This window comes from Orcinus orca, chromosome 8 (genome assembly GCF_937001465.1).
Source record: "Orcinus orca chromosome 8, mOrcOrc1.1, whole genome shotgun sequence".
In the NCBI taxonomy this organism is placed as follows: Eukaryota; Metazoa; Chordata; class Mammalia; order Artiodactyla; family Delphinidae; genus Orcinus; species Orcinus orca.
In genome coordinates this window covers 1,003,610-1,013,707 of record NC_064566.1, presented here as the reverse complement: position 1 = coordinate 1,013,707, position 10,098 = coordinate 1,003,610, and the positions used below count along the sequence as shown (strand labels likewise).

General features: G+C 68.6%; 1 protein-coding gene across 17 annotated transcripts in view; it reads right to left on the bottom strand.

Moving 5' to 3' along the window:
• Positions 1 to 1,649: 1,649 nt before the first annotated feature.
• BRSK2 (BR serine/threonine kinase 2) overlaps positions 1,650 to 10,098 on the bottom strand; it is a 63,818-nt gene continuing 55,369 nt past the window's right edge. For 4 of the 17 annotated variants that reach the window (XM_004278079.3, XM_049714009.1, XM_049714010.1 and 1 more), the window contains 5 exons: positions 8,133 to 8,256; positions 6,621 to 6,801; positions 6,435 to 6,524; positions 4,106 to 4,153; positions 1,650 to 2,897 (listed from right to left, as the gene is read on the bottom strand). In XM_004278079.3, the coding sequence (XP_004278127.1) occupies positions 2,674 to 2,897; positions 4,106 to 4,153; positions 6,435 to 6,524; positions 6,621 to 6,801; positions 8,133 to 8,256 (667 nt within the window). In that variant the 3' untranslated portion in view covers positions 1,650 to 2,673. Of the gene's footprint in view, positions 2,898 to 4,105; positions 4,154 to 6,170; positions 6,266 to 6,434; positions 6,525 to 6,620; positions 6,802 to 8,132; positions 8,257 to 10,098 lie in introns of all 17 variants that reach the window. The other 13 variants (XR_004475865.2, XR_007478950.1, XR_004475863.2 and 10 more) reach the window with 7 other exon arrangements.

Below are 10,098 nucleotides of genomic sequence, written 5' to 3'. Positions count from 1 at the left end.
TTGGAAACAGTTTGTCACGTGGGGCTGGGAGGCTGCTACCGGCATCTAGTAGGTAGAGGCCATGGATGACGCTGACATTCTGCCACGGGCAGGACGGTCCCCACCACAGAGAACCACGCAGCCCCAAGGTCGGTAGTGCTGCGGTGGTGTAGACGGCTGGGTGCAGAGTGGCCAGGCCACACCTGACCCCCTCCACACGTGAGAGGCTGGGGGAGGCTTCCGAGAGCGTTGTGGTCTCTGCCGGGACCCCCCGTCGGGCTGCTGCTCGTCCCTCCTCAGGGCTGCGTGGTGACTGCCAGGTGCTGCCCTCGAGACGTGCGGCTGGGCGGTCCGTGGCACTCGGGAGGCTGCACCTGTCCTTCACGCCGCAGCGGCAGAGGGGGTGGCTCCCTGGTGCGTGGTCATGGTGCCTCCGTCCCTGGCTGGCGGGCATGGTGGGCACGGCTGGGACCACACTGCCCTGCCAGCCGTCGTCTCCAGGGCCTGCCCGCCAGCCTTGGCTCATCACTTGCAGGGCTGGGCCACGCTCCCCATCTGCCTCTTCCCATGGAAGGAGTGGAAAGAAGGTTCATCCTCCAGGAAGAAGCCCAGGTGCTGGTCTCGGGCTGAGGTCTCGGGGTGGCAGCAGAGCTGCAGTGGCCGGGCAGGGGGCCGTACTCGCCAGGCACCCCATCCCCAGCAGAGCTCCGTGTCAGCCTCTGGCGGTGCTTCCCACCTGGCCCAGCCCGTGTGATGCCCGCGCAGACCCGCGGCACAGGGCCCGTCCTCTGGCTGGGGCGGAAGTAGCACACGCACACCTGGCAGGGGCGGTCCCAGGTGGTCCCACATCCCTGCCCGCCCGCCCACCCGCATGGAGACCGGCGTGGGTGTCTTTGCTGAAGGAATTTATTGTTCGGAACTAACGTTGCTCACAGTTACTTGACAGGGGATACACGGGGTGGGGCTTGTCCGTTTCCGTGACGTCTGTGTGTGTCCCGAGTACAAAAGAGGAAGGCTAACGAGAGGTATTGCTTTCTGGACCTCCGCTTGTGCCGCGGCTTTTGCTGTTAGAGGCGTTTCATTTTTTGTTATGTATTGAAATCCCAGCCTGTGGTAGGGGGTCAATGGAACAGAAGCATTAAAATCTATGCACGACGGGAGAGGCAGCAGGGCGGGCAGGAGAGACGCCAGATGCGAAGTGGACTTGCCCCAGCGAGGGCGCAGCCACACGTGCCTCGCGGCCCCTCCGGGAACAGAGAGCACGCTGCCGAGGACGCCGCTACCGTTCTCTCTGTCCTTTGTTGCTTTTTGTTTTGTTTTGTTTTTAACTTTTTTTGTCATTTTAGTAAAAAAAAAAAAACCCTGCAGTGGCCCTGCCATCTTGCATGTGGTGCATAGGCGGCCGGCTCGGGCCTTCCTCCCGCCCCGCACTCGGACACAAAACCAAGATGGCCCCCAGCCCGGGCCTGGCGGAGGGGCCCTGGCCGTGCCCGGCCCCCATAGGACTGGAGTCGCTTCTCCACGATAACGGCACAGAACCGGGGACGGAGCGAACCGTGCCGTTCTCTAAATATATTTATATGCATGTGTATAGTAAGAACCGGACTCAAAGCCTAGCCCTGCCCCGTGGTCCCCCCCGCCAACACCCTTCTCCAAAAACAACCAAGAAAAAAAGTTTATAAAAATATCTTGCAGGAATTCTTTAAAGTTTACAGTAGCTTGCCGGCGCTGCATCGGCCGGCTGCCCCCGCGGCCCCGGCACCCCGACCGCTCTGTCCACGGGGCACCTTGGCCCAGACCCCACCCTGCCCAAGACACACACACAGACAGACGGCAGGACGGCGCTGCTGCTGCCCCTTCCCTGAACGGAGAAGTAAAGAAACTCAATAAGTTAAAACAGCAAGGAAATAATACTGATCTCGGCCTGCCCTCGGGCGGGCGGGTGGGCAGGTGGGCAGGTGCTGCGGGGCCCCCGGGGTTTCTTTCCACCTGCAGCCCCCGGGGAGCTGGGGGGTGGGATGCGGCGAGGCAGGTGGGCGGCGCTGAGGTGCATGGACGTGGACGAGGAGGGAGCAGCAGGGAGGGGACGTGCTGAGGAGAGGCCGTGCCGGCCGGGCCAGACGGCTGCTTCACCCCCTTGGGCCTGCCCCGGAGGCTGGCCGGACCCGCCGGGGGCACCGGTCACCGCGCGTCCAGTCGGGTGGGCCCGAGGCGGCCTCCCGTCGGGGCCGGGTCCTCCTCCCCGTGGCCATGCGGAGCTGAAACTGGGCAGAGCTGGCGGGCGGGCAGGGCCTCACTGCCCAGTGGGCGGCAGCAGCAGGAGAGGAGAGAGGGCAGGTCCACGGCAGCTGCCTTCGGTCAGCCGGTATCCGGTGCAGAGCACGGAGGACGGCCTCGTGGAGATGACATGTTAACTTTTCGGGATAATTCCTGGTATCAGAGCGGAAACAGTGGCGTTGTCAGAGACAGGCAGGGAGAGAGACAGCGAGAGAAAGAGAGAGCGGGCGCGGGTGGCCCAGCCGCGGCTGTGGCCCCCGGTGCCCCCTTTCCTTTCCTCCCCGGCTTCACAACAGTCTAGACGGACAGACGGGCGCAGCCCCGGGTCCACACCGGGCGGGCGGCGGGCGGGCGAGCGGGCGGCGAGGCGGCCTGGGGGCCACTGTCGGGGCCGTGCAGGGGGAGGGGGCTATGTGTCTAAGGCTGCTCTCGGCGGGCGGCGGGCGGCCCCGTCCTGGCCGTGTCCTTGCCCGCTGGGTACTCGGCGTCCCCTCCAGGGCCGGGGCCAGCGGCCGCGGAGTCCCCGAGTGGGCCGTGGGCACTCCGCTTGGCGGGCGTGCTGGGGGCCTGGGCCGCCTGCCCGTTCTTCTCGTCTGAAAAAAGTTGTTTAATTACGTCAAAGAAGTTACTCAATGGGCTGCCTGGGTGCACAGAACAGAAGACAAAAGAAAAAAAGGAGAGAGAGAAAAGGAGGGAGGGAGGGAAGAGAGAGAACAACAGACGAATGAACGAAAGGCCCGTGAGGGGGTCCGAGCGGGTGAGCGGGGCCGCGGCAGCAAGCAGGGCAGGCGGCCGGTGGGGGCTCGAGGCCTCTGGGCTGCGGGGCGGAAGCTGGGGCCAGTGGGCACCTTCCTCCCTCGCCAGGCCTCCCGAAGGACCGGCCCTCCCTCCACCTCAGCCTCGGCCTCCGTCAGCCCCGCAGCCTGGCCAGCGGGCCGGCCCAGCTCTGGAGACAGACGCGTAAAGGCCGGGGCCGAGCAGGACCCTGGGGCTGGCGGCCGGGGAGGCTGGAGCCAGCAGGCCTGCCACACTCCTCCCAGGAGGCCTGGAGCCCGGCCCCCAGCCAGCCCGAGTGGCACAGCGTGGACACAGAGGTCAGCAGTGGACAGACGGACGGATGGGTGGGTGGACAGGCATGGAGCTAGGGTGTAGGGGGGCTGGGCAGGCAGCCACAGTGGGGGCCCTGGTCCCAGAGGGCATGTCTGGAGGGCAAGAAGGGCGGGGCAGAAGCGGGGCCCCGCCCCACCCGGGGGCCTGTGCTCACGGTCCAGGTGCGCGACTGGGGTCACCTCAGTTCTATCTCCTAAACCTGGCCCCCACCTGAGCAGGAACGGGCAGGGCCCTCTCCCCGCCAGCTGCGGCAGGGCGAGCGGCCGGCGCACCTGCGGCCAGGCAGCTCAGGGCCTGGGCAGGAGCTGCTCCCCGCCCCCCCTCCAGTGGGCAGAGAGGGCATGACGCCAGTCTCCGGCCCAAGGCCTAGGGGCCACCCTGACCCCCGGCCAGGGCCCAGACGTGGGACCCTTGCTGGCCTTGGGGCTTGGGCACCCTTTCCTGCTGAGCCTTGGGGTCCCTCCGTGGCCTGCCCTGATCCTAGGGCCGGGCCTGTGCCCGCCCTGGAGGGTGACCGAGGCTGCCTGTGGCAGGGGCTGGGGGGCTGGGCACGGCTGGGCGCCGTGGGGGCCAGCGAGGCCACGTGCGCATGTCCGGGCCCCTCGTGTACACAGGGATCCCAGGACAGCCCCGGGGGGTGGCGGGGCAGCACCCAGCCAGGAGCAGGCTGCAGGGGGTGCAGGGTGAGCGGTGGGGGTGACAGGCTGGGGGGGCCCAGGTGAGCGTGAGGGGTTCTTACCACATTTGGAAAGCCTCCCCGTCATCATTTCCATACAGTTAGTGGTGTCTGGAGCACAGAACGGAGAGAGGGGGAGGGAGACGTGTGAAAAAGGCTTCCGGCTCAGACCTCAAGCCGGTGCTGCCTGCAGCCTCGGCCAGGCCCTGGGGGAGGGGGCGGAGCCTGGAGTGGGGTGGAGGGGCTGTGGCCAAGGGGTGGGGCTCAGGTGGGTAGAGCCTGGAGTGGGCGGCTCAGAGAGGAGGGGCTCAGCAGAGGGCCAGCCTGGTGTGGGGCCCCTCTCCTGGGCAGTGGAGCGTCCTGCCTGGCCCGCCCTCCCTTCTGCCCTCTGGGCCCAGGACACACGCCTCGGAGCCGAGAGGGCCAGGTCCCCGGCTGCGGTCTACGCTGCCACCTCCGTGTCCTCACCCTGGCTCTCTGTGGCTCACGTGGCCGCAGGCTCCCATTCGCCCCTCGACTCACGGTGGCACACCCTCTCCCGCTCTCTGCTGGGCTTGGCCGTGTTAGGGCTGGGGGTAGGGAAGGCAGCAGAGCCTGGGGTGGAGGGCGGCTGCCTCACGGCCCTCACTGGGGCCTCCCCTCCCTGGGCTGGGTAGGGGCCCTATTGGAGTGGCCACCAGATCTCTTGGCCTGGTGCCCGAGGGGCCCCCGCTTCTGCCCCCTCCTCCAGTGGCTCTAGGACTGAGCTTGCTGGACAAGAGTGTCCAGTATGGGGGGAGGGTGTTGGGAAAGGCTGACCCCTCGGGGAGGCCTGGGGACGGGGCCAAGGGATGGGCTGGGGTCCCGGAGTGGGCTCCCCAGGCCCAGGGCTCCCTGAAGGAAGGCAGGGGAGATGGGCTTGGCCCAGGGCAGGCACCCAACAGTCTCCAGGGACGTGGGTTTGGGCCCAGGGCTAAAACGGGGATGGGGCCCTGCAGAAGGACCGTGTCCGCCCTGCTCACTGCTGGGCCTGGGACCTAGAGCAGGGCACGTTCGCCGACAGACAGAATGGTATCCCTTAGGGTGGGACTCTGCCTGGCCAGGAGCAAAGAGGGACTGTGGCGCTGGGCGGGGTGGGTGCAGGCACGGCTGTCCCTGGGCGGCACACCAGGCCCCTTGCTTGCCTCCCTGAACAAGCTCTGTCCTTCCCCAGCCTCGGTTTCCCCCTCTGAGCACTGCTCTGCTCCGACGTGGAGGCCTTAAAGGCACCGGCCCCTGGGCCAGCCTGGCTCCCAGGGCCAGGGTGTCGGGGCTCCTCCAGCCCCAACCCACCAATAGGGCAGTGAGGCACACGCTGGGGGGAGAAAAGGGGGGCAGGTGAAACACAGACGATGGAATGAGGATGGCAGGGGCGGGTGGACAGTGGGGCAGGTCTGGCCTCTAGGACCCTACACAGAAGCACAGACGGCTGGCCACAGGGGGCTCTGAGAGGTGGGGCTGGGCTGGACCCTGTGCTCCCCAGACCCCACACCCCGACACAGGCCTCGTGGTGAGCTGCCAGCTCCCGCTGAGCGCACGCGCACCGCTCGCCCTCCCTAACAGCTCATGCACGTGCCCCCGGGGCTCACCCGCACCCACAGGGCTGCAGCCACTCCCCGCCAGGTGCCGAGCGGCACAGACCCTCAGGCTCCCGGGCCCCTGGCACCTGCAGGCCTGGGCAGCCCCATTCCTGTGTGGCCCCCTCTAGGCCCAGCTGGGGAGCCCCTGCTTTGACTGGACCTCAGGGCCCCTGTGTCCTGCCCGCCACGGGGAGGGTGGGTGGCGGACAGCCCCTCACATGCCAGCCAGTGTGGGCACCAGGCCCACAGCCCTGGAGAGTGCTACGTGGGGGACCCCTTGAGGGCGGCAGGGCTCCCGGCAGCACCTTGGTCACTGCTCTGCCGGAGCCTGCTGTCGCTGGCCTGGGGCCGGGCTGCCCCTGTGTCCAGCCGTTCGGCTGGGTGCTGGGCCTGCGGGGCCTGTCCAGGGCCGGGAGGTGGCCGCTGGACACATGGGTGGGCACAGGGTGCCTCCTCGGGGCCAGTCTGGCTCTCGCAGAGGACCTGCCCGCAGCCCCTCCCTGCCCCAGCGGCGGGGCTGGACACCTTACCTGCCAGCGTCAGAGGCTACTCTCGTAGCTGGTGGCCACCTTCTGGCCCTTAAGCCCAGCACCCCAGCTTAGTCCCGGAGCTGGCGGGGGGGGGTCTACAGTGGACAAGAGGCGCCTTTCAGTGTGGCGTGCTGGGCCTACCCCCCTGGTGTGCAGAGACGGCCGGCCACTGTGCCGGGAGGGCCCTGCTCCCGGGGGTGCACGCGGAGGGGCCACACCCCATCGCCAGCCCTCAGGGCGGCCCAAGCTGAGCCCCCCCCTCACCTGACAAGTGCTGGGCAGAAGGCTGCTCATGTGTGCTCAGCAGCTGGGTCTGAATGGTCTCCACGACCCTCTTGAAGCGGCGGCTCGGGCCTGGGGGGGGTGGGGGGGGGTGGGTGAGGCGGGGGCAGGGCTGGCCCGGAGCCCCGCCCCCGGGAGCCCCGCCCTCGGCCTCCGCCAGCAGCTCACCTGACAGGAGCGTGAACGTGACGGAGTAGACACCGTTCTCCTTCTGCGCCGCCCCGCCCTCGGTGTAGGTGATGTCCACCTGGAACTTGACGGGCTTCTGGAACACCGCTGGGCCCCCCGTCGCCTTGTGCTCGGCCCGGAAGCTCGTCTGGGAGATGACGCTGTGGCTGAGGCTGGGGATCTGCGGGCAGGGGGTGGCGTGAGCGAGGAACCCCCAGAGGGCAGGGAGCCGGCCGCCGCCCGAGGCCCCAGCAGCACTGGCTCCCCAGGAGCCTCAGCGAGACGGAGCTGTGCACGGGTCGCAGATGGATCGCGACACGGCAGCGGAGAGCAGGGCTCTGAGGGGCGGGCGGGGAGGCCCCGCAAGCGGCAGCGAAGCCTGGGGCTAGAGCCCATGCCCCGAATTGAGACAGAGCCCCCGGGGTTAAGGCCCCTGGCACCGCTGACAACAGCGCCCGCCGCTCTGCTGGCTCCGGGGTCTGCGGCCCTGGGCGCAGGCGAGGGGCCTCTGCGTGACTGGGCTGCGCAGCGGCCAGGGAAATGTCCGGCAAAACAAACCCAGGAGGCGGTCTTGCCTCAGAGGGGTCGCCCCCAGGACAGGGCTCTGTTGCTTGGGAGAGCACAGTGCTGGCTCGCCGGTTAGAAGGGGCTGAGTTCACATCACGGGGGAAATCTTGGTGTCCCAGGAGAGGCCTGGGGGGCTCCAGGGAAGGCCCAGACCCGGGGCCCGGAGGAGAAGAGGCTGCAGTGGCGGGGTTGGGGGGACTCAGCAGGGCCAGGGTGCCCACACCCGGCACAAGGCCGAAGTCCCCACCTGGTGCTGAGCTCTCCCGTTCCTGGAGACCTCTGGGAGGAGTGCCAAGCTGGCCCCCAAGCCCTAAGGGAAACTTCGCTGCGCCCAGGGAGGCAGGGTGGCCACCCCGGCAGGTCCCGCCCATACCAAGGCGGGGTCCCGGGCTTGGGCTGTGGGGATGCCGAGGGACCCCTAACCTGTGATCCCGGGGGGCCCGGCACAAGGCAGGCCCCACGCAGGGCGGGGCGGGTGAGGCCTCCTGACACGAGTGACTGTGGAAGACACTCTTCAGGGCTTTCTGCCCCACGCGCCCAAAGATCCCAGCAAAGACAGATGGAAACCCACCCAAGGCCCAAGCACAGCCCACCTCAAAAGCCACCAGTGGGAGGCGAGGGACTGCAGGAGGCCGGCAGCACGTGGGAGTGGGCAGGGGCACACAGGACACGGAGCCAGCCCTCCAGGACCGTTCTTGGGGCCGTAGGCGCATCCACCAGACCCAGCAGAGGCCCCCCCCACCCCCCGTGTCGAGGCCTCAAGTTCCCTCCTCAAAGCTGCCTCGCAGCCGCCCATGCTTCACCCCCGTCTCAGCGAGGTGCCCCCCCGAGGCCCGCCCCACCCCGGGCCTGTGCACAGCCCGTCTCCCGGCCACAGCGTGCCTGCTGCCCTGGCCCTGCCCAGGCGGGGCCCCAGGGGCAGTGGCCGCGCGGCGCAAGGCTCACCGACAGGAAGGCGTGGACGATGTCGGCTTTGATGGAGCTCAGCGGCTTGTCCTTGATGACCGCGAAGACCTGTTCCTCCTTCTCCAGGCTGATGAAGTTCCCAAACCAGGACCTTTTGGCGAGCCTGGGGGCGGGGCGGAGGGCTGGGCAGGTCAGGGTACGCCGGCCGAGCCCCGAGCCCCCCCTCTGGGCTGCGGGCCAGCTTGCTGTCCCAGCCAGACCCTGCCCTGGCCCCGACTCCCCGCCCTGACCCGCCATCCTGACCCTGACCACCCTCTGCCCTGCCCTGACCCTCACCCGACAGCCCTGATGCTAATCGCAGAGCCCTCAGCCTCGCACCTCACCCCAACCACCCCTGCCTGCTCGGGCCTGGGCTGCGCCCACCGGAACCCCACCAGGAAAGAAAGGAGGGTGGGGGTAGGGTGCCCTGTCCTTGAGCCCACCCTGACCCCCACCCTTGCTCCTCTCTGTTGAAGCCACCATGTTTCGGGGTAACTCGCTAAGCCGCAATCCTGCAGCTTCCTGGAGAAAAGTGCCCCGCCCGGGGCTATGTGGGGGGCAGGGGTTGGGGGCGGGGGGCAGGCCAGGGACCCCTGCACAGGTATGTACAGGGGTGACATGGCGCAGAGGGCCGGGGCTGGGGGCCCCGGGTGCTACCTGCCCCTCCCCGTGGCAGACCACCCTCTGTCCTTGGGGACTGGTAGCCCCCTGGCCATCTGCAGCCCCGCTGCCCCAGCCCAGGTCACTCGAACACAGTGGTCGCTTCGACCCCTGGGGGCCCAGCCGCTGTACGGGGCAGGGCAGGGGCCACCCCAGGGGTCCCGAGGCCGGCAGGGCCCTCCCGCACGAGACCCCTCATCTCACGGGCATCACGTGTACGCCTCCCTGCCCTCTACGCCATCATGCTCCGGTCTCGTCACTCTGCCCTGCTTCTGGGGCCCCCCTTCTCTGCGGCGGGGCCCTGCCCTACGGCGCACACCAGTGTGGGGGAGACCCCTTGCCGGCCCCACCATCCTGCCTCCGGGGTTCAGCCTGTGCGGGCCCCTCCCTCGTGTGGACGAGGCCCGGGACTTGCTCCTGACCATGAGAACGGGGAGTGGGGGAAGGTGACGGGGGTCGCGTGCGACCTCAGTCTCTAAAAGGCTGGACTTCCGTCTGGCGAGCGGGTCTCCACCTCTTTTTGACGAAGCCGACGGACGCGGCGGGGACGGACGGATGTGACAGCGAGGCCCACGTGGCCAGGAACCTGAATCCTGCCCGTGACCCCACGAGCCCGGCGGAGGATTCTGCCCCAGCTGGGCCTTGAGACGAACACCGCTGGCCAACACCCTGAAGCAGGGCCCGGCCGGGCCGTGCACGGGGCCTGACCCCAAGCCACGTGCCGTTGGGAGCAACTGCTGACTGTCACTCTCGCCCAGGCAGCTGTAGTGCGGAGACGGCGAGGGCCCCGCTGGCAGACGCGCCCAACTCAGGCTGGGCGGGGGCCAGGGCCGGCCCGCTCGGGCCCGGTGTCTTGCCCCGGCGGTGCTGGCAGCGTGAGCCGCGGGGTCTGAGGCACGGCTGCTGTTTCCTGCCGTGCACCTTCCCTTTTCCTGCCCGTTTCCAGAGCCTGCTCTCCAGCCCGTGGCGATGTGGCGGCAGCAGGCAGCTTGCCAACAGAGGCCGTCCGCTCCTGCGGCTGGAGCCGGCCCGAGACCTGACGGAGGCAGAGCCACGGGGACACACATCCTTCCCGACGCCACGCCGTACTTGGCCACCTTCGCCTCCTTCCCCACATCCTGCCGTCTCTGTGGCTGCTGGCGTGCTCAGAGCTCTGGGGTGCAGGCCACCCGCGCTGCTCACCCCAGCACCGCACTGGGGCCTGAGCCCAGGACGTGGGCCGGGAGGCGGCTCTGAAGCCCGCGGCGAGCGCTTCTGCCCCTCCTCCCTCGATGAAGAGACAGAGCAACAGGAAGGCTCCGTGTTG